The sequence below is a fragment of the Oryctolagus cuniculus genome, chromosome 19, assembly GCF_964237555.1.
Source record: "Oryctolagus cuniculus chromosome 19, mOryCun1.1, whole genome shotgun sequence".
Classification (NCBI taxonomy): Eukaryota; Metazoa; Chordata; class Mammalia; order Lagomorpha; family Leporidae; genus Oryctolagus; species Oryctolagus cuniculus.
The window spans coordinates 27,453,479-27,476,607 of NC_091450.1; the positions used below are offsets into that span (position 1 = coordinate 27,453,479).

Genomic DNA, 23,129 nt, shown 5'->3' on the forward strand with positions numbered 1-23,129 from the left:
GCATGAAATGATGCCTTTGGGAACACTGTCTCAGGCCACTGGACATCATCACAGTTAATGACTTTGTGGGAACCCAGTGGGTAGAGAGACCACGGTGAAGCATCTGGGCACAGTGGCCGTGGTATCAGGCAGTGGCTTCCATCTGGGGCATTCTCTCCCACTGTGAGCTACTCTACAAGGAGGGCCACCCGAGAGTGGCTTCCAGCCAACAGCCCCCAAGGGACCGAGTCCAGCCACGGCCACGTGGGCAAGCTCGGAAGTGGCTCCTCCAGTCCCCAGGCTGGGCCTCCGGATGAGACCATAGCTCTGGCGCCCAGCTCCACTGCAGCTTCCCAGAGCTTCAGCCAGACGGCCCAGCTAGGCTACCCCAGATTCCCAATCCACAGGACCCGTGAGATAATAAAGTCTATGATCTTAAGCTGCCAAGCGAGGCCATGATTGTTATGTGGCAACAGACAATTTATGCAGCTCTGTGAGTCCCAGAGCCAGCCGGGCTCTGCTCACAACCTGGCCCAGCCACTTGCCACCTCTGTGACTGGGCAAGTTGCTTGATTTCTCTTAATTTCTCAGTTTCTTACCTGACGGAGTTGTGGAGAAGACTAAATGGGTTAAAAGTAAATTCTACTTCCTATAATTTTAAAAAATTAATTTCCTTTTTTTTTGTTGTTTGTTTGACAGATAGGGAGACGAGAGAGAGAAAGAGAGAGAGAGAGAGATGGACAGAGAGATCTCTCATCTGCTGCCTTACCCCCTGTCTACAACAGCTAGGGCTGGGCCAGGAACTCAGTCCGCATGGGTGGCAGGGACCCAGCTACTTGAGCCATCACCTCTGCCCCCCAGGGCGCACATTAGCAGGAAGCTGCACTCGGAAGCTGAGCTGGGACTTGATCCAGGCACTGAGACTTGGGCTGTGCACACGCCAAGTGCAGTCTGCACCCCGGGCCAAACACCCACCCCTCCTATCATGCATCGCTCCCCTGTCACTGTTTGCCCATCAGCAGTATTTGACAGGGTACATATTCCTGTATTTTTTCCAACATTATTATAATATTAAAAAACTATATATAGATATGTAAAATGAATAGGCCAAAAGAAAAGAAAAACACCTCGCTGTATGCTTTACAAAATCTGGACTAAGTGTGCCCAAAAAAGACACAATTTCAGCCAAGAAAATGCAGTGGTTAGGAACTCTGTGATGGAGCCACAGCACTGGCCCCTTTTTTGTTTTTTCAGATGCAGTCATTGCATTTTGTAAAAAATTTATTTGAGGGGCCGGTGCTGTGGCACAGTGGGTTAAAGCCTCAGCCTGCAGTGTTGGCATCCCACATGGGCGCTGGTTCAAGTCCTGGCTGCTCCACTTCTGATCTGGCTCTCTGCTATGGCCTGGAAAGCAAAGGAAGATGGCCCAAGTGCTTGGGCCCCTGCACCCACGTGGAAGACCTGGAAGAAGCTCCTGGCTCCTGGCTTCAGATCAGACCAGCTCTGGCCGTTGCAGTCATTTGGGGAGTGAATCAGCAGATGGAAGACCTCTCTCTCTCTCTTTCTCTGTAACTCTGTCTTTCAAATAAATAAACACAAATTTTTAAAAAAAATATATTTGAAAGGCAGAGAGCGAGAGAGAGAGAGATCATCCTTCTCCTGGTTCACTTCCCAAATGGCCACAATGGCCAGAGCTGGGCCAATCTGAAGCCAGGAACTTCTTCCAGGTCTCCCACGTGGGTGCAGGGGCCCAAGGACTTGGGCCATCTTCTGCTGCTTTCTCAGGTGCCTCAGCAGGGAACTGAACCAGAAGTAGAGCATCCGGGAATCGAACCAGAGCCCATATGGGATGCCGGCACTGCAGGCGGTGACTTTACCTGCTACACCACAGCGCAGGCCCCCTCACATGAGTCTTAACCTGCGGTCTTTCTGTGGCATCTCCTGGGAAGGCTCAGATGTCCTTGAGAATGACCTTTAAAGATGATGCCACAAGAACCACCCCTGTTCTATCCCTCAGCACTCGGCACATAGTAGGTGCTCCACAGTATTAGCTATGGAAGGAATGACTCTCCCACGCCAGCAATTCTCTCTCCTACATGGAACACGCCATACTTGTGTATTTCTGGTTTGGGCTTATTTTAAGCTATTTATGGGTGAACACTAACATGTTTCTCTTATAAAGAAAACAAGACTCTGAAAATTACTGACCACTCCTCAAAATCATCAAGGCCACGAAAATTAGAAAAGACTGAGAAACCATCTCCAACCAGAGAGACCGGGGAGATGTGACGACCAGCTACACTTAGGAGCCTGGATGGGATCCCAGGAGAGCCAAAGGCACTGAGGTCACACGTGCATCCTGGTGATGCGGGATGTCAACAACGGGGGAAACCGGATGAGGCCCTTACCGTCTCTGCAATGTCCCTGTCTATCTAAAACCAGGCCGAAATGAAATGCTGACTTGGGAATTATCAGCCTGCAAAGACTCCTGCTCTTCATCTCACCCAGGGAGTAAACACCAGGGATCAACACACAAGCCAGGGACGTGGCGCGCAGTGTGCCTTCAGGAAGCAGCCAGCACTGGCGGTAATAAGGGGACATTGTGATGACAAGCACAGAGAACCGGGGCAGACGGGGGGCTCCTGGGTCTTTCTGAGCCTACGCCGTGGGCAGGCCAGAGTCAAGGCTGCAGGAGGCCCCCTCAGGGTACCTGCAGGGAGGTTCCTGTCAGCCTCTCACACTCTCTCAGCCCTGGAGACAGACCCACTAGTGTTCCAGTGCCTGGATAATCTTAGGCGAATGGCTTTCCCTCACGGAGCCTCGGTTTTCCTCCCGTAAAACGGGTACACTTACGACTGTCTTGTGCGACTATGGGAGGGAAGTCTCAATGCCGATGAGGCCCACTTAGCTAAGCTGTTTGAGACACAGAGCAGAATGGGAGTGTCTCAGAGAGACCTGGGGGTGAGCAGTCGGGTTTGGGGTGTGGAGGTGAGGAAGAAGGCACTCCTGGGATGGTGGCGCCTGTCCACTGCCCTGGAAGACAGCTGTTCTTTAGGTCAAGTCCGATGCTTCTCGAATTATGATGGGGTTACATCGTGACAAATCCATGGAAGTATTGTATGTCAAAAACGCATTGGGACCAGTACTGTGGCACAGCGGGTTAACGCCCTGGCCTGAAGCGCTGCCATCACATAAGGGGGCCAGTTCTAGTTCTGGCTGCCCCTCTTCCCATCCAGCTCTCTGCTATGGCCTGGGAAAGCAGTAGAAGATGGCTCAAGTGCTTGGCCCCTGCACCCAAGTGGAAGATCTGGATTAAGTTCCTGGCTTCAGATTGGCCCAGCACATTCAAATATAAAATCTTGCCTGATTAATCAGGCAGAGTCGATACTATCTGGCCATGTTTGTGCCAACTCCAGGGACAAAACATTGGTTTTACTGATTACCAGTTGAAATATCAGGATCACTTGGGGGGCTGGCACTGTGGTGTAGTGGGTAAAGCCGCCGCCTGCAGTGCCAGCATCCCATAAGGGCACCAGTTTGAGTCCTGGCTGCTCCACTTCTGATCCAGCTCTCTGCTATGGCCTGAGAAAGCAGTGGAGGGTGGCTCAAGTGCTTGGGCCCCTGCACTCGCATGGGAGACACGGAAGAAGCTCCTGGCTCCTGGCTTCGGACAGGTGCAGCTCTGGCTGTTGTGGCCAATTGGGGAGTGAACCAGCAAATGGAAGACCGACCTCCCTCTCTCTCTCTCTCTCTCTCTCTGCCTCTCCTCTCTGTGTAACTCTGACTTTCAAATAAATAAATAAATCTTTTTTTTTTTTTTGACAGGCAGAGTGGACAGTGAGAGAGAGAGGGAGAGAGAAAGGTCTTCCTTTGCCGTTGGTTAACCCTCCAATGGCCGCCGCGGCCAGCGCACCGTGCTGATCAAAGGCAGGAGCCAGGTGCTTCTCCTGGTCTCCCATGGGGTGCAGGGCCCAAGCACTTGGGCCATCCTCCACTGCCTTCCCCGGGCCACAGCAGAGAGCTGGCCTGGAAGAGGGGCAACGGGATAGAATCCGGTGCCCCGACCGGGACTAGAACCCAGTGTGCCGGCGCCGCAAGGTGGAGGATTAGCCTAGTGAGCCGCGGCACCGGCCAATAAATCTTTAAAAAAAAAAAAAACAACGCATTTAAGGGCTGGCACTATGGCATAGTGGGTAAAAGCCCTGGCCTGAAGCACCAGCTTCCCATATGGCCGTCAGTTCGAGTCCTGGCTGCTCCACTTCCAACCCAGCTCTCTGCTGTGGCCTGGGAAAGCAGTAGAAGGTGGCCCAAGTTCTTGGGTCCCTGCACCCACGTGGAGACCTGGGAGAAGCCCTTGGCTTCTGGCTTCGGATGGGCACAGCTCTGGCTGTTATGGCCAATTGGGGGGAAAACCAATTGGAGCAAACCAGTGGATGGAAGACATCTCTCTCTCTCGCTGTAACTTTTTCAAATAAATAAATAAATCTTCAAAAAAAAACCACACTTAAAACACCCAATATACCCTACTCAAAAGTGCTCAGAACACTGACATTCACCTGTAGCTGGGCGGAATCACCCAACACAAAGCCGATTCCCTAACAGAGCTGACCCCTCCTGCCGTTCACTGAGCACGGTGTGCCGGACAGCACCCCCGTCAGTTGTCTCCCCAGGGGTCATGAGGCTGACGGGGAGCTGGGACTCCCGGCCATGTCAGCGTCTGCCCCATGGCACTGCTGTCCCTGGGGCACAGGAGCAGTGGGGATGGCGACGGCGACCGTTCCATGAGCGATGGAGCACTGGCTGGCCGGTCCCTTAGCAGAAAGGACCCTTCCAGGCCAGGCCTCCTGGTCTGCATTGTGTCTCCAGCAGGCCCGGGGTGGCCGAGGCCCTGGGGCTTACCTGGCCCGATTAGGTGGTGGCTGTGCTGGATGCTTGGAGCCAGGCGTCGGGCGAGCAACATGGAGGTCATGGCCTCTCCTCCAGGAACACGGACCCCTTCTGCTCACTGCCACCCTGAAAGAAACCAGAAAGGCAGACTCAGGCCCAGGAAGTCCACTCCCCTGCTGGCCCAGTGGCCCGTCCCTGCCCCTTCCCATTGACGAGAGACTCCTCCGACATCAAGCCCTTGATTCCACAGCACACTTTAACCAGGAGTAGGCTATCCTGAATGTAACTTTAATTCGGATGCATCTTCATCTGTCCTTGACCACACCCCAGGCAGGATGATTATGCCCATTTTCCAGACAGGAAAACAGAGGACTAGGACGGAGTTGATGGAGATCCTTTTGTAAAAGACTGTTTGACCCCTGAGCCCTGGGCTCTGCAGACGGCCGAGCTCAGACTGGAAACTTGGGCGTGCATTACAGAACTGCTCAACATGGGAAGTCCAGCGTGTCCCTCTGTCCTGCTCCCACCTGGAGAGCTAGGTCTTGGCTGTCCAGAAATCCTGGTGCACAGCCCAGCACTACCAACCATCCCACTGTGCTCAGGACTGGTAGGTTCCCAGGGTATATAGGTCTTTTGCATTTTTTTTTAAAGATTTATTTTATTTATTTGAAAGACAGCATTACAGAGAGAGGTAGAGACAGAGAGAGAGGTTTTGCATCCACTGGTTCACTCCCCAGATGGCCGCAATGGCTGGAGCTACGCCGATCCAAAGCCAGGAGCCAGGAGCTTCTTCCTGGTCTCCCACACAGGTGCAGGGGCCCAAGGACTTGGGCCATCTTCTACTGCTTTCCCAGGCCACAGCAGAGAGCTGGATGGGAAGATGAGCTGCTGGGACTAGAACCGGCGCCCATACAGGATGCGAGTACTGCAGGCTGGGGCTTTAATCCTCTGCCACAGCGCCAGCCCTGAGGACTTTGCAATTTGAAACCAGGACAGTCCAGGGCAGCCTGGGACAGTCACCCTGCCCTGGGCACCTCAAGCCGGGGCCTAGCTTAGCCACAGACATGCACGTACTGCTGAGTCTGCTGGGGTGAACTCAAATCTCCTTCCCTGGGACGAGTGAGTGGGGTGGGAAGACCCAGCTGTGTTAGGCTCACAGATGTCCCTCTACATGGAAGGAAACATGAGGAGCAAGGGGGAAACGTTCCTTTGTAACCAAGTCCAGAAACTCCAATGCAAATGGAGTTTCAGCTAACACCACGGTTACAGTATCTGGTGGATCAGCCCGAGCACATCGGGAGGGAGGACACCCCTTACACTCAGCACTGCAGGTGGTGTGCAGCCCTGCAGGGTAGCTGAGGATAAAGACCTCAGGGCCAGCAAACCCTGCAGCTGTGTCTCCTCTCTCCCAGCAGGGGACAACCATCCCGGAGCAGTCAAGCTGTCTGTCATGGCCCAGCCCCCTTTGCCTGGATGGAAGGGGCATGATGTGAAGTTGCCTGAGATGTCCTGAAGATAAATCCCACCCACCCCAGTCTGCTTAATCAGCCAGCAAATAGGGCAGCACCCTGTCTCAGGGCTAAGGAAGGGAGAGCTTAGGTGGTTCTGGGGTTCTGGTTTGGGTTCTAGGATTTCCTGGGACTGTCTCATCCCGAGCCCTTACTTTTACCTGTCATGCATCAATGAACTCAGCTAATCATGTAGCTGTTGGAGATAAGGGGCTCAAGGTGGAATAAACTCATGTCATTTAGAGAGTACATCTTGGGGGGCCGGCTCTGTGGTGTAGTGGGTAAAGCTACCGCCTGCGGTGCTGGCATCCCATATGGGCACCGGTTCTAGTCCCAGCTGCTCCACTTCCAATCTAGCCTCTGCTATGGCCTAGGAAAGCAGAAGCGGGCCCAAGTCTTTGGGCCCCTGCACCCACATGGGAGGCCCGGAGGAGGCTCCTGGCTCCTGGCTTTGGATCGGCACGGCTCTGGCCACTGAGGCCATCTGGGGAGTGAACCAGCAGATGGAAAACCTCTCTCTCTCTGCCTCTGCTCTCTGTGACTCTGCCTTTCAAAACAAACAAATCTTAAAAAAAAAAAAAAAAAAGAGAGAGAGAGAGAGAGAGAGAGAGACTACATCTTGGGGCCAGGGCTGTGGTGTAGCAGATAAAACTGCCGCCTGTGATGCCCACATCCCATAAGGGCACTGGTTCAAGTCCAAGCTGCTCCACTTCTGATCCAGCTCCCTGCTAATGCACCTGGGAAAGCAGCAGAAGATGGCCCAAGTGTTTGGGCCCCTGCACCCACGTGGGAGACCTGGAAGAAGCTCCTGGTTCCTGGCTTGGCCTGGTCCAATCCTGGCAGATGTGGCCATTTGAGGAATGAACCAGTGAATGAAAGACCTCTCTCTGCCACTGTGCCTTTCAAATAAATAAATATTTAAAGAGAGACAGAGAGGAAGAGAAAGAGAGAGAATACATCTTATTATTTTCCACCAGAGAAATTTGTTTGAGAAAACATAGGTTTGGGAAATGTGACCGTAAGTTAACCAAAAAATATATTCTTTACTTGAAGACTCAATGTATGTTTAAATATATATATAAATTCATGGGAGAGGGGCCGGCAGAGTGGCATAGCAGGTAGAGCCTCTGCCTGCAGTGCTGACATCCCATATGGATGCTGGTTAGAGTCCCGGCTGCTCCACTTCCGATCCAGCTCTCTGCTATGGCCTGGGAAAGCAGTAGAAGATGGCTCAAGTCCTGGGGCCCCTGCACCCACATGGGAGGCCTGGAGGAGGCTCCTGGCTCCTGGTTTCGGATTGGTGCAGCTCTGGCCTTTGCAGCCAATGGGGGAGTGAACCAGTGGATGGAAGACCTCTCTCTCTCTCTCTCTGCCTCTCCTCTCTGTGTAACTCTGACTTTCAAGTAAATAAGTGAATCTTAAAAAAAAATTTATAGGAGAGACAGAGATCCCATTCTGTTGGTTCACTCCCCAAATGCCCCCAATGGCTGTGATGAGCCCCAGTCACAACCAGGAGCTGGGAACACAATCCAAGTCCTCTGTGTGAGTCACAGGGACCCAGTTTGAGCCATGACCACTGCCTCCCGGATCCGCACTAGCAGGAAGCTGGAGTCAGGAGCCAGAGCCCAGAATGGAATCCAGTGTGGGACATGGGGCAGTTTACCCAGGAGGCTAAACAGCTGCTCCTGCATTTTCCATGTATTCCAGCATATCCAAGCCTGTTGATTTAGCAACACAGTCACTATGCGGAAAGAGCAGATGCTACCTCTCCCTTCAAGTAGGTCTCAAGCCACACTATTCAATTTCCATAAAATCTCAGGGACTGGGAACATTAACATTTAAATACTCCACAAAAGTGAGGGCCACACCCACACACTTTCAATTATAAAATGTCACACTGGAAAATATATCACAGTGACCTTCTGGAGCCCTGCAGGTTGGAGTTGACCTTATAACATGATCTCCATCAGACAGGATTCTTAACACAATGCATTTCAAAAACCAGAAGACTTAATGTTATTCACTCACTCTTGCTCACCCTCTAATTCAATCAGCAAAGTTAATTAGCACCTGTGAAAGGCAAGCCCCTGTGTCGCTTGGGTTCTGGAGGAAAAAGAAAAAACACCACTCTCTTTCTGAAGCTCATAATTTAGTGGCAGAAGATGATGAGGGGGAAAATGGGAGAGTTCAAACGCTAGGCTGCTTTACCCAACCTGTCAATAACTCTGAAATAACCTGGCAAAGAGGTGGGTGTTGCAGTACAGCCGTGACGCTGAAGCCAAAGCTTGGGACATCTCAGGGTGCTGTTTGGAGTCTCTGCTCCTCAGCTTCCAATCCACCTCCCTGCTAATGCACCCTGGGAGGCAGCAGGTGCTAGCGCTAAGTACTTGGGTCCCTGCCACCCACGTGGGAGACCTGGATGGAGTTCCAGGCTCCTGGCTTTGGCCTGGCCCAGCCCAGGCTGTTGTAGGCATCTGGGGAGTGGACTGGCAGACAGAAGCTCTCTCTTGTCACTCAGCCTTTCAAGTAGATGAAAATAAATGAATATTAAAAAAAATAACCTGGCAAGATACATTTATAAAAATTTTCCAGTTTATTGTCAACAGTGAAGTCTATAGAAGATAGAATCATGACTGCATGGCTGGTATGAGCAAGGTGCTGTGGGGACACGGAGAGATGCACTCTGGCTGGGGTCACAAGGTCAGGGAGGCGTCACTGCTCTGCATAGGTTAGGAGACTCAGATGCCAAAGAGAAATGCAGGTGGGGGGGTGAGGTGGGGGGATAAGGCATGAGTGAACGCTCAGAGGTGTGAGAAGAAGCAGCCCAGTGAGGGATTCAGGGGCACAAAGTGCCTGGGACATGAGATCATAGAGGAGTGAAGGGACACGAGGATCAGCTGGAGGCGATCGCCAGGCCTGACCTCCAGGGATGGCTCCCACCGAGAGCCTCTCTAGTGGAGGAGGGAGCCCAGCTGCTCTCTGAGTCTTGTCTTTTTTTATTTTTTTTTACAGGCAGAGTTAGACAGTGAGAGTGAGAGTGAGTGAGAGAGAGAGAGAGAGAGAGAGACAGAGAGAAAGACCTTCCTTCCGTTGGTTCATCCCCCAAATGGTTGCTACAGCCGGCACGCTGTGCCGATCGGAAGCCAGGAGCCAGTGGTTCCTCCTGGTCTCCCATGCGGGTGCAGGGCCCAAGCACTTGGGCCATCCTCCACTGCACTCCCTTACTACAGCAGAGAGCTGGCCTGGAAGAGGGGCAACCGGGACAGAATCCGGCGCCCCGACCGGGACTAGAACCTGGGGTGCCAGCGCTGCAGGCGGAGGATTAGCCTAGTGAGCTGTGGCACCGGCCATCTAGTCTTGTCTTGAAGGGTCTGGGCTCAGCGAGCCTCCCAGGGAGGGGCAGGGGACATGCACACAGCATGCCCGTGGGACGCCGGAGCTACTATGACCAGAGGAAGGGACCACAAGGGGGACACTGGCTGCAGTGGGAGTTGAGGAAGAGCAAGAAGCCAGGGACCAGCTCCTCAGCCATCAGTCTCAGACTGCTGTGGCCTTTCAGAATTGCTCAGAAAGTCAAACACAGATTCACTGTAAGACTCGATAATTCTGCTCCTAAGTGTGCACCCCAAAGAACTGAAGAGAGGGCCTCCCACACGCCGTCTGCAGCAGCCGATTCAAGTTGGAAACGACCCAAACATGCATTAATGGGATGACGGCTGAATAACATGTGGGCCGCCTGCACAATGGACTATGGTCCAGTCACAGAGGACGGAGCACCGCTGCGCATGCTGCAATACAGCTGGGTCTCAAAAACATGACACTGAGAGCAAGAGTCCAGAGCCAAAGGCCACGGGGGACCCCGTTTACAGGTGCTTTCAGGAATGGGCAAATCTGTAAAGGAAGGACACATGAGCAGCTACTGGGGCAAGTGGGGAGTAGGGAGCAACCACGTAGTGGGCACCGGGTCTTGTTTCAGCGATGAAAAAGTTCTGTGACCAGAGAGTGGTGATGGCTTCAGAACACTGAGCGTGGACAAAACAGCACTGAGTTGTCCACTTAAAACAGTTAGTTTTGTTGCATTTTCCTCCATGAAAGGTAAACATAAAAAGAGGACTATGAAATTGGCCCTCCACTTTTTTTTTTTTTTTTTTTTGGACAGGCAGAGTTAGTGAGAGAGAGAGAGAGAGAGACAGAGAAAGGTCTTCCCTTTTCCATTGGTTCACCCCCAAAGTGGCCGCTGCGGCCAGTGGGCTGCACCGATCCGAAGCCAGGAGCCAGGTGCTTCCTCCTGGTCTCCCATGCGGCTGCAGGGCCCAAGCACTTAGGCCATCCTCCACTGCCTTCCCGGGCCACAGCAGAGAGCTGGACTGAAAGAAGAGCAACAGGGACAGAATCCAGTGCCCCAATCGGAACTAGAACCCAGGGTGCCGGCGCCGCAGGTGGAGGATTAGCCTAGTGAGCTGCAGTGCCGACTGGCCCTCCACTTTTAAAATGGGGAGAGAGGGGCTGCTGCTGTGGCACAGTGGGTTAAGCCATGACCTCCAATGCCAGCATCCCATATGGGTGCGGGTTCAAGTCCTGGCTGCTCCACTTCTGATCCAGCTCCCTGTTGGAAAGCAGGGGAGATGGTCCAAGTACTGGGGCTCCTGCCACTCATGTGGGAGACTGGGATGGAGTGCCAGGTTCCTGGCTTCAGCCTGACCCAGTCCCAGCCGTTGTGGTCATTTGGGGAATGAACCAGCACCGGAAGATCTCTCTCTCTCTCTGTCTCCCCACTCCCTCTCTGTGTAACTCTGCCTTTATATATGAAACCTTTAAAAAAAATGTATTTATTTATTTGAAAGGCAGAGTTAGAGAGAAGCGGGGGTAGGGTGGGTAGGTAAGTCTTCCATCTGCTGGTTCACTCCCCAGATAGCCACAATGGCTGGAGCTGCGCTGATTTGAACCCAAGAACCAGGAGCTTTTTCCAGGTCTCCCACACGGCCACAGGGGCCCAAGGACTTGGGTCATCTTCTACTGCTCTCCTAGGCCATAGGAGAAAGCTGGATCGGAAGTGGAGCAATGGAGAATCAAACTGCAGCCCATATGGGATGCTGGCACTGCAGGCAGTGCCTTTACCCGCTATGTACAGCGCCCACCCCGTAATTCTGCCTTTACAAAAAAAATAACCAATCTTTATAAGCAGGGAGAGAGAAGGCCATGTCATGGAGTGATGACAGCTCCAATCCCGCAGGCCTTGGGCAAGTCCACCTCTGCCCTTGCTTATCTCAGAAAGCAAACACACACACCTCTCCAGCCCCTCTGACTCTGAGAGCCTCTGGGCACAGCTGGCCAGTGGCACTGCCCAGCCTCTGCTCCCACCCCGCAGCCTTCATGTCTTCCCATTTTCCCATCAGGACTTTGACCTTTGCTGGCCTGTGGATTGGCACGTGTTGGCCTGCAGGCTCCTGGATGGACAGGAGTGGGGGTGTTTCTAACCTAAAGTTTGTGTCCCACAGAAAGGTGGAAAATACCAGAACCTGAAAGGGAGGTGGGCTGGTTGCTGATACTCCTGGTCTCTGAACTCCTGTTTCCCAAACCTGAGCTCTAAGCACAGACACTATCTCTCAGTGTGTTCACTCTCATCCAGTCTTGTATTTACTTAACATTTTTATTTTTAGGATTTATTTACTGGAGGCTGGTGCTGTGGCATAGTGGGTAAAGCCACTGCCTGCAGTGCTGGCATCCCATATCGGCACCAGTTAGAGTCTTGGCTGCTCCACTTCCGATCCAGCTCTCTGCTATGGTCTGGGAAAGCAGTAAAAGATGGCCCAAGTCCTTGGGCCCCCACAAGTGCACTGGCAACCCGGAAGAAGCTCTTGGTTCCTGGCTCCTGGCTTCTGGCTTCATATCAGTGCAGCTCCAGCCATAGCAGCCAGTTGGGGAGTGAACCAGCAGATGGAAGATCTCTCTCACTTTGCCTCTGCTGCCTCTTTAACTGCCTTTCAAATAAATAAATCTTAATATATAAATAATAAATAAATATTAATAAATAAATCTAATAAGTAAATAAAAAAGTTTTATTTAAAACATTTTTTAAATAAGATTTATTTATCGGGGACAGCAATGTGGGTAAAGCTGCTGCCTGTTTTGCCAGCATCCCATATAGGCACCAGTTCAAGTCCAGGTTGCTCCACTTCCAACCTAGCTCTTTGCTAATGCACCTAGAAAAGCAGGAGAGGATGGCCCAAGTGTTTGGGCCCCTGCACCCATGTGGGAGACCCGGAAGAAGCTCCTGGTTCCTGACTTCGGATTGGCCCAGCTCCACCAACTGGAGCCATCTGGGGAGTAAACCAGCAGATGGAAGATCTCTCTGTCTCTGTCTCTCTCTCACTCTGCCTTATTTGTGTACTTGAAAGGCAGAGTGACAGAGAAGGAGAGACAGAGAGATCTTCCACCGCTGGTTCACTCCTCAGCAGTTGCAACAGCCAGGGCTGGGCCAGAAACTGCATCCAGGTCTCCCACATGAGTGGCCCAGCTATCTGGGCCATCATCCGCTGCCTTCCCAGGTACATTAGTAGAAAGCTGGATGCTAGTTTATGTGTATGAGAGGGACTGAAGAAAATAGGAATTTGAGGGAAATGGGAAGGAAATGAGAACTTTTAAAGAAAATGCCTATTTCTGTGTAGAAGTAGGCCTTGGAAGCAGGCCAGCATAACCTTGTCAGGTGTGGGGCGAGGGGCAGCTCCCCAGGGCTGTGAGCCCCAACAACACTGTACTGATAGGGTCCTGGGAGGATATGGGGGGATTCCACACCCAGAAACCCTCCACCTCTGAACAGCACTATGGGATACCGGCATTGCAAGTGGCGGCTTAATCCTCTGCGCCTCAGCACTGACCCAGACATTTTTCTTGAAAGCAAGTTGTGGGCCGGCGCCGTGGCTCTCTTGGCTAATCCTCCACCTGCAGCGCCGGCATCCCATATAGGCACCGGGTTCTAGTCCCTCTTCCAGTCCAGCTCTCTGCTGTGGCTAGGGAGTGCAGTGGAGGATGGCCCAAGTGCTTGGGCCCTGCACCCCATGGGAGACCAGGAGAAGCACCTGGCTCCGGATAGACGCAGCGCCAGCTGTAGCAGCCATTTGGGGAGTGAACCAACAGAAGGAAGACCTTTCTCTCTGTTTCTCTCTCACTGCCTAACTCTATCTGTCAAATTATAAAACAAAGAAAGAAAGTTGCTTTTTAAGTTTAAGTTACCGTTCTGGACCCCGATGATCCCGCCAAAGTTTCATAGAAAGGTGCCCGGATCGAACGAAGCAGGCCATTCCATTAAAAGCTGGGCAGAGCTGGCTGCCCGAGGCTTGGCCTCAGACCTGGCCTCTTTCCACTGGGGTGAGAGATGAGGAGAGATTGACAGGGGCGAAGGGCAGGCGGGCATCCAGTGCAGCCTTCCTGGATGTGATCCGAACTGAAAGGGGGGACTGAACTCAGTCAACACACTCAACAGAATGGGGTTTATCAGAGTACATGGCAAACGAGAGGGATTTTTGTTCCAGCCATGTGGCGCACCTGCAGTAAATTCTATTTTTTACTGTATGTCTCCATCAGGACAAGCTGAAAACCCTGGTCTAGTCAGATACTGAGCTGCTCAGCCCCACCCACCTCTCCCCATCCCTCGGCTTTTAATTAAAATGCTAATTGGTTCTCTCTGCTTCCTCTTATCTGCCTTGTGCATTGGGAGGCTGGGGTGGGGAAAGAAGCTGAGTTCAACGTTTAAATCAATAACACGAGAGGAATTCAGGTGAAAGAAAGGGCAAAAAAAAAATAATTAAAAATAAAGGCCAGTGGCTTCCAATTTGCTCCGGAGGGAGAGTGACAGTAGGGGAAAGAGATCCACTATTGACAGCTCACCTACTGTGTGCAACGCACCTCCCTAGGTAGTCTCGGTCACCTGCAGGATTCACCGTGGACGACAGGGCTCCTGTCCAAGCTCGCAGAGCTTCGAAGCCCGAGACTCTTGGCCTTGGCTCAGCAACAGTCACCAGGGAGCTTTTCACGGGGTAAGGGCGCCACCCAGACCGAGGAAGCTGGAGCCTCTCTGGTGGGATCTGGGCCTGGAGGTGGGTTGGGCAGTACCCTTAACTGTCAATAAGGGCAGGTGGTAGTGGAGGGGGAGCTGCCTAGGCCCACAGGTCTGCATGATCGCCACCCCAGGAAACCCCTGGAGATGCAAGATTTGGGTTCCTAACTTTGAGTCTTTTTTTTTTTTTTTTTTTTTTTTTTTGACAGGCAGAGTGGACAGTGAGAGAGAGAGACAGAGAGAAAGGTCTTTCCTTTGCCGTTGGTTCACCCTCCAATGGCCGCCGCGGCCAGCGCGCTGCGGCCGGCGCACCACGCTGATCCAATGGCAGGAGCCAGGAGCCAGGTGCTTTTCCTGGTCTCCCATGGGGTGCAGGGCTCAAGCACCTGGGCCATCCTCCACTGCACTCCCTGGCCACAGCAGAGAGCTGGCCTGGAAGAGGGGCAACCGGGACAGAATCCGACGCCCCGACCGGGACTAGAACCCAGTGTGCCGGCGCCGCTAGGCAGAGGATTAGCCTAGTGAGCCGCGGCGCTGGCTGGTTCCTAACTTTGAAAGTCACATATCCAGAGAAACAGGGAGAAGGGAGCCCACGCAGGTCGCTGGATGTGACCCGGCCTCTTTCCCCCTCTTCGCTTCCACTGCTTCCACCTGGCACTATCTAAGGATAGCACCCCCAGACGAGCTGCCCCTGGCCCCCCACTAACTTGTCCTGTGACCTTGAGCATGTTCAGTGACTCTCTGTGCCTTTGTCTCCACGTGTGTAAAATGGGGCTGATACCCGTGCACCTCCCTTGTGGGCCAGCAGAGTATGAACGGAGACCTGGGGCCTCCCCCAGAGCAGCGTCTGGCTGCAAACATTCACTGGATGAATGGAAATGCTCCACACACACACAACTGTGAACGTGCTGACTCATGACTCCAGGGGGCAGCTTCCCATGTGAACGTGCTGACTCATGACTCCAGGGGGCAGCTTCCCAGGCCCTGTGGGCATGAAATTTGCATGCATCACTGGCTAGAAATGGCCCCTCCAGACCTCTCTGGGGCCCCCAAAGATGCTCCTCTCCTTCCCCATCTGCCCTCAGTCGGAGACAAAGCGCTGGCGGGGGCTCGGGACATTCCTTTCCCCAGCCGTGGCCTTGTCTGCAGACTCAATGGGACGCAACGATACCCACAGCCAAGTTGTTGTCAAGGCCAGGGGTCGCCATGGCAACCAATAAAGCAGGCGTCCAGGGCCTTTGCAGAAGGCTAACAGGGCCCCATTCAGGGCCTTAATCTCAGATCCGGCTTCCCTCCAAGCCCAGCTCCAACAGCTACCCTGGGGGCCTCCGCAGCACGGGTCCAGCCCTCCCTCCTGCACGCAGCACTTCCTGCAGCAACTGGTATAAGTAGACAGGAACACTGTGCCACAAAATAGGAAAGTTCTGATTCCCAAGGAAAGGCTGAAGGTGCATGCTGGGAGGGTAACATGAGCCAGACGCTGGGTCCACATCGCGGCTGGGCCACACATCAGCTGGTGGCTCTGGGCAACGTGTTCTGCATTGGACGGACGAAGGAACCGCACCTGTGAGAGATCACAAGGCACTCGGGTCGGGTAGGGCTGACGGGGAAGGCACGCAGGAGCGATGGCGTGTTGTAGGCCACCTTCTGAGTTTCCACAGAGCCCTCTAACTGTGGAGGGAAGGCATCTCCTTAACTGTCAGCCAGGGGCGGGAAGGACCATTTGCACACACCATGGCCCTGCTAGGAGCCTGGACATCCTGGTTCTACGAGAGAGAAGTGGGTCCCCTCCACTGCTTCCAGCCTCCTGCCTGTGTCATAGTCCTCCCAGGCCAGTCTGCCACAGCAAGAATCAGGCAACACATACGCACGGAGCAGGAAGAGGTCATTGCTTGCAGGCAGGGAGTCCCTCAGCCCGGGAACAAAATGACGGGGCTGTGTGCAGAAGTCCCCTGAGCGCGAGAGACGCGGAGCCTCTGTTCTGGGGAGCAGGAAATGTGGGAAAAGAAACATCGGACCAGTTTTGGATTTCTGACGTCGCAAGGAAGGAGGAACCCAAGAACAGGATGTAGGTCCAGGGAGATCCTCCTGCTAACGCTCAAGACGCTACCAAGCCGGCGCCGCGGCTCACTAGGCTAATCCTCCGCCTTGCGGCGCCGGCACACCGGGTTCTAGTCCCGGTCGGGGCGCCGGATTCTGTCCCGGTTGCCCCTCTTCCAGGCCAGCTCTCTGCTGTGGCCCGGGAGTGCAGTGGAGGATGGCCCAAGTGCTTGGGCCCTGCACCCCATGGGAGACCAGGAGAAGCACCTGGCTCCTGGTTTCGGATCAGCGCGGTGCGCCGGCCGCAGCGGCCATTGGAGGGTGAACCAACGGCAAAGGAAGACCTTTCTCTCTCTCTCACTGTCCACTCTGTCAAAAAAAAAAAAAAAAAAAAAAGATGCTGCCAAGCACCTGCAACCCCGTGGTGAACAAGCATGCGCCCTGCCCTGGTCCTCGGGACTTGGTGTTCCAGTGGGGAGCAGGACAATGAACAAACAGGGTCAGCCTGCTTGGGGCCGACATAGTCCCCACTCAGAAAAACCCACTCAGCGCTTAAATGCTACGGCACATCACAAATGAAGCATTTACTTCCTCCAGGGACGGTGCGGCTCTAGACTAGGAGACGCGATATCCGTGGCTGGGGTCCCGGCGTGTGCCTGAGCAGTCCCACCCTCCCTCAGTGATGGGGCAGACAGAGCTTTGATTCGCGTGCACACACGTGGCCATCTGCTCTGACTCAACCAGTCCTGCCAGTCCTGCTGCGGCAAAGCTTCACACGCACCTCACCTCATCCTGGCGGCTTTCAGGGAGGAAAAGGGCTCAGAGAGGTTTTGCCGCTTGTGCAGAGAGACCCGGCTGGGGACAGTGGAGACGGGGTAAGCTCAGGCTCGTCTGGGTCTGTAGGCCACGATCCGGGCACGTGACCAGGCAGGTGGCTCCAGTCCTCAGGCTCAGGTGACCTCATCAGACAAGCCAGACCAACACACACCCCTTCCTCAGGAAAAGGGAGCGCCAACAGGTCAGCAGTTTCTGGAAGACTCACCCTTTGGCCACACACTTCCTCCACGGCCCTGCTGAGCAATTCCAACTTCAGTGCCCCTCCCCTCCAGGATCAGAGACACAAATTCCGTGAGGACCCCTCCCATCCCATCCAGAGGAACAGAAGGCCCTTGGGGCAGCGTGAATGCTTGTGTCCCCCCGAAACCCACAAGTCCACATTCATTCATTCATTCATTCCTATGATGGGTTCAGATCATCCCACCGTGATGGCACTAGGAGAGGCAGCTTGTGGGTGATGATGACGTCGCTGATGAACAAGGAAGTGGGGTTCACCAGACACCAAACATGCCAGTGCCTCCACAGGGACTTCCCAGCCTCCAATAACTTTGTAGAAATATATATACTTTTAACGATCTATTATTTGAAAGGCAGAGATACAGAAAAAGGATAGAGAGAGACCTTCCACCCGCTGGTTCACTCCCCAAGTGGCTGGTCTCCCACGTGGGCATAGATGCCCAAGCACTTGGGTTATCTTTGGCCGTTTCGTCAGGCATATTAGCAAGGAGCTGGATCAGAAGTGGAGCAGCCAGGACTTGAACTGCTGGCACTGCAGGGGAGGCTTAACCTTCAACATCACAGCGCTGGGTCCAAGAAAAACCTCCTGTGATTTATAAGCCACTCAGTTCCAGCAGCCTGAATGGACTAAGCCAGGCCCTGGAACGGAAGAACTGGCATTGTGACAGTCCCTTGTACTTAGGGCATGTGTGACAATTACTTTTACTTGCTCCTGGTTCTTCTAGCCAACCCTCAAAACATTTGGGCACAGAGAGCTCATGAAGGGGAAGCCCAAGGAAATGCTGAGAAAGTGTCCTCTGGGGCCGGCATTGTGACACAGTGGGTAAAGTCACCACCTGCGATGCCAACATCTCCTATGGGCACAAGTTTGTGTCCCAGCTGCTCCACTTCCAATCCATCTCCCAGACTAATGGCCTGGGAAAAGCAGTGGAAGGTGGTCCAAGTGTCTGGGCCCCCGCCGCCCATGTGGGAGACCCAGAAGGATCTCCTGGCTTTGGTCTGGCTCAGCGCAGGCTGCTGCAGCCATCTAGGGAATGAATCAGTGGATAGAAGTGTTCTCTCTCTCTCTCTCTCTCTCTCTCTCCCTCTCCCTCTCCCTCTCCCTCTCTCCCTCTTTCCCTCTCCCTCTCTCCCTCCCTCTGTGTGTGTGTGTATCCCTAACTCTGCCTTTCAAATAAATAAATATTAAAATTTTTTTTTCCTCCAAGCAGGCAGACTCAACACAACTTGCTCTGATGTGGCCGCCCACGACAAGACCCTGGCCTTTGGGATGGAGTGTGGTGATTCCAAGAAGCTCAAGCCCAGACCTATATCCCCACCTGGTGGCTTGCTGTTACCAGAAAGAAAGCTTAACCTGCCCAGGAAGGGAGTCCATGGAGTCTTCGCAGAGGACGCCAGAGGGCAGGTGGCTGGAACATTGACTGCACAGCTGACAAGGCCTGTTCACACCTTTAGTTCAGGCTTGTTTACTGGAAGGAGCGACAGGGTAGGACTGAAGCTGGGCTAAGGTAGCCTCACCCCTGGGGGGGATAAACCAGCAAGGGCTCCAAAACCACCTGCCTCAGGAGGCCCCTTCCATTTACGTGCTTGGAAAAACTGCCTCCATTTTACGACTTCTTGATGCTTTTAGGGGAAAACAAACTTACTAAAGGAAAAAAGCAAGTCTCTGAAGTGTTGCCTGGGTAGTGGACAAACCCCCAGGCATCCTGCCGCTGCAAAGAGGCGGCTGCCCAGCCGCTGGAGGGCCTCCGGGAAACCACGCTAGCTTTTCCGCACAGGGAAACGGAGGCAGCCACTGTCTTGCTGAAACGTTCTCTGGCTCCCAGCTACCCCAGGAGAAAGCCCAGCTGCTTCCCCACCCCCTCACCAGAGCTGCACACACTGCCCGGCTGGGATCCTGTCACACTGGCTCTCCAAGAGTTCCCTCTGCCTCCACCTCCTACGGATTTCCCTGAACTCTGGCGCTCCTTTTCCTGGTGAAACTCCCGTCACCTCCTCTCGGATGCCTTCCTGAGCCTCAGCTCGGGACCAGATAGCACTCACGTCTATTCCTCTAGTGACCTGTCATTACTTTTCATCGTGACAATTTGCGAACACACAGGACAGGGATGAACGTGGCTAGACCCACCACCTCGTTTCAACAACCATCCACATTTTCCACATGAGGCTATCTTAATCCTATAATTATCTGTGATGTGCGCATGCCTGTCTCTCCCTCTGCCTGTGGACTTGGCTCATTCACTCCTGGCTAGGCACTGGTATTTCCTGATCGACTACCGTCTGAAGACGTAACACTAGGTCCTAAGGACCCATGGGGTTGTAGGAGCGGGCAGCAGAATCCTGGCACCCCATTCCAGGGGAAGACGACAAGTCGGTCAGCGCTCGAGGCTGATGTCCCACGTGAGGAGGGGCCTCAGCACGGCAGGAGAGCACATGACACGTCGCAGCCAGAGAAGGCTAACAAGCACTTGCTGTGCCTCCGGAACTGAGCGTTCTCACCACGGATCCCGCTCGGATGGCCTGGGCTCTGCGGTCACCATGGCGACCGTGCTTTCCTTTCCACCCCTTCTGAGTGAGTAGACCAAGGTGATCAATGAGGTCTCCCCCCAGCCCCGCCCACCTGCCCAGGACTGCGGCCACCCCTTCTGCACTGTCAGGAACGCTGTTCTAGAATGTGGGCCTCTGGCTCCCAGCACTGCCGAAGCCACGGTGAACGGGCAAGCACTTCCCGTCGGGGCACTTTACTGATTGCTCTGAGGGGCTCCAATGTGCAGCTGGGGAACCACACAACACAAACACACGCGGCACAGAGGCTGCTGCCAGCCCTGGGGCGGCCGCCGGAGGCTCCGACGGCCGGAGCGTTTGTGTGACTTCCATGGAGCAGGTATGCATGTCCGTAGCACACCAGGGAGGGCAGGTCCTGCACGGCGGAGGTGGGGTCCCACAGGGACAGGAAGGAGCCCAGCACTGCACTGGGCAGAGGCCGGGCTAAGGAGGCCTCTAAACCTCGCCCCCAAACTGAGGTCTCTGGAGGCTGCTCTTCAGCCACCAGCCGCCCAGGGGCGGGGCTGGCCCAGGGGACTGCTCTAGAAAGCTCCCCACCATGTGCCCGGCAGCCAGAAGGGTGCTTGGCAGCAGTGGGTGCTCTGTAAGGCCTTGTCAGATCCACAGTGGAGACCCAGCCCTACATCCTGACGATCACAGACATCACACAGAAGCTATCTTCGGATGCTGTCATCAGGTTAAGACAATGTTACTCAGCCTTCACCCACCCCTGCCGTTATCAACCCCCTAGGGATTCTTTTTTAGCTAAATCCCACAAGACACCTAATTCCACTGATACACAGTGCTATACTCCTGTATCAGTTTGGGTATTGAATTGCAGATCTGCACTTTTACATAAGGAGTAAAATAGTTTGCTGCCCCATAATCAGTGTGTGTCCTCTTGGGGACAAAACTGATAGCTTTGAGAATGTAGGGGTGAAGGGTACAGCTGCCTCGTGCTGGAGGCTGGGTTGGGCTTCTATTTGCTCTGCTTCTTCCAATTCCCTCCCTGCAACAGCCTTACCTATTGCATGGATGGGACTGAAGTGCAGGGAGGGCGACAGGTCCCTTGTCACACAGCTTGTCAAAGGCTTCAACCCCAGCTCTTCGAGGCCCCAAAGCTAGTGCTGTGCTGTGTCTGTGCACAGAGTCGCATCCCCACACCACAGAGAAGGGTTGAGCTGGGATTTAAGTTTAAGCCCCGCTGGCGCCATGGCTCACTAGGCTAATCCTCCACCTTGCGACGCCGGCACACCGGGTTCTAGTCCCGGTCGGGGCGCCGGATTCTGTCCCGGTTGCCCCTCTTCCAGGCCAGCTCTCTGCTGTGGCCAGGGAGTGCAGTGGAGGATGGCCCAAGTGCTTGAGCCCTGCACCCCATGGGAGACCAGGATAAGTACCTGGCTCCTGCCATCGGATCAGCGCAGTGCGCCGGCTGCAGCGTGCCAGCCGTGGCGGCCATTGGAGGGTGAACCAATGGCAAAGGAAGACCTTTCTCTCTGTCTCTCTCTCACTGTCCACTCTGCCTGTCAAAAAAAAAAAAAAAAAAAAAAAGAATCTTATTAGAGAATGGGACTGGCAGGGGAGAGGGAGGAGGAGAGGTGGGTGGGAAGAATCACTATATTCCTAAAGTTGCACTTATGACATTTGTATTCCTTAAAAAATAAATTTAAAAAATCAATAACAAATCCCAGATAATGTTAGTTTCTAGTCACATTAAAAAAAAAAAAAAAAAAAGGAGAGAGGACCAGCACTGTGATGTACTAAGTTAAGCTTCTACCTGCGACACCAGCGTCCTATATGGGTGCTGGTTGGAGTCCCGTCTGCTCCACTTCTGACCTAGCTCTCTGCTAAGGCCTGCAAAATCAGGGGAAGACGTCCAATGTGCTTGGGCCCCTGCACCCACACGGGAGCTCCTGGCTTCGGCTCAGCCCAGCTCTGGCCACTGCAGCCATCTGGGGACTGAACCAGCAGATAGAAGCTCTCTCTCTCTGTCTCTCCCTCTCTCTGTCTGTAACTCTACTTCTCAAGTAAATAAATAAATAAATCTTTTAAAAAAGATAAAGATAAAAGATAAAAAAATCTTTAAAAAAGGAGAAACATTCAAATCAATTTCAGTAATGTATCTTATTTAACCTAAATTATTTAAAAATATGACAAGTTCAGCATGCAATCAATATAATTATTACTATCATAGTTCACATTATTTTTTCATATTAAGTTTTCAAAATCCAGTGTGGATTTCACACTTAGAGCACATCTCTGGATTAGAAACGTGTGCAGCGCTCAACAGCCAGATGTGACAAGAGGCTCTGATACTGGCTGAGGTGGGGGCGCTGATGTATCACATCAGGGTTGACCTATGGTGAGAGAAATTATACGGTCTGGTGTTCTGGATGGCACCACCCCTCTGGGCCTCTCTGGAGCAATGATACAGGCACAAGTAGTTCAATCCAAGAGTCGCTCTCAATGAGACCTTTAAAACAAGATTAAGGGGGCCACTGGTGCTGTGGCACAGAAGGTAACCGGCAGCACCAGCATCCTATATAGGCGCTGGCTCAAGTCCCAACTGCTCCACTTTCAATCCAGCTCCCTGCTAATGGCCTGGGAAAGCAGTAGATGGCCCAAGTCCTTGGGCCCCTGTACCCATGTGGGAAACCCAGAAGGACTTCCTGGCTCCTGGCTGCAGATCGGCCCAGTGCTGGCCATCTGGGGAGTGAACCAGCAGATGGAAGATCTTGTTCTCTGTCTCTGTGTTTTTCTCTCTGTAACTCTGCCTTTCAAATAAATAAATCTTTTTTAAAAACAACAAGCAAGATTAAGAATTTCAAGCTGGTGACAGTAAAGCAATAAGCCAAGTGTGGGCTTTTCTGAACCCAGGAGCCCTGTGTGACTCCCAGAGGTCACAGACCTGTCCAACTGGCCCTGGGCACAGAAGACAAAGTCCTTCCAGGTTCATCCATTACAGCCAAGGCAGGAAGAAATAGGACTATAACAACAGCAATGGCAAAACAACAGCAGCAGCTGCAGCAGCAAACACTTAC

The 23,129-nt window shown here is 53.3% G+C and overlaps 1 protein-coding gene across 4 annotated transcripts in view; it reads right to left on the reverse strand.

Moving 5' to 3' along the window:
• ABAT (4-aminobutyrate aminotransferase) overlaps positions 1 to 23,129 on the reverse strand; it is a 100,616-nt gene that overhangs the window by 47,523 nt on the left and 29,964 nt on the right. For all 4 annotated transcript variants that reach the window (XM_051847393.2, XM_070064693.1, XM_051847394.2 and 1 more), the window contains exon 2: positions 4,879 to 4,992. In XM_051847393.2, coding sequence (XP_051703353.1) covers positions 4,879 to 4,948 — 70 coding nt within the window. In that variant the 5' untranslated portion in view covers positions 4,949 to 4,992. The remainder of the gene's footprint in view (positions 1 to 4,878; positions 4,993 to 23,129) is intronic.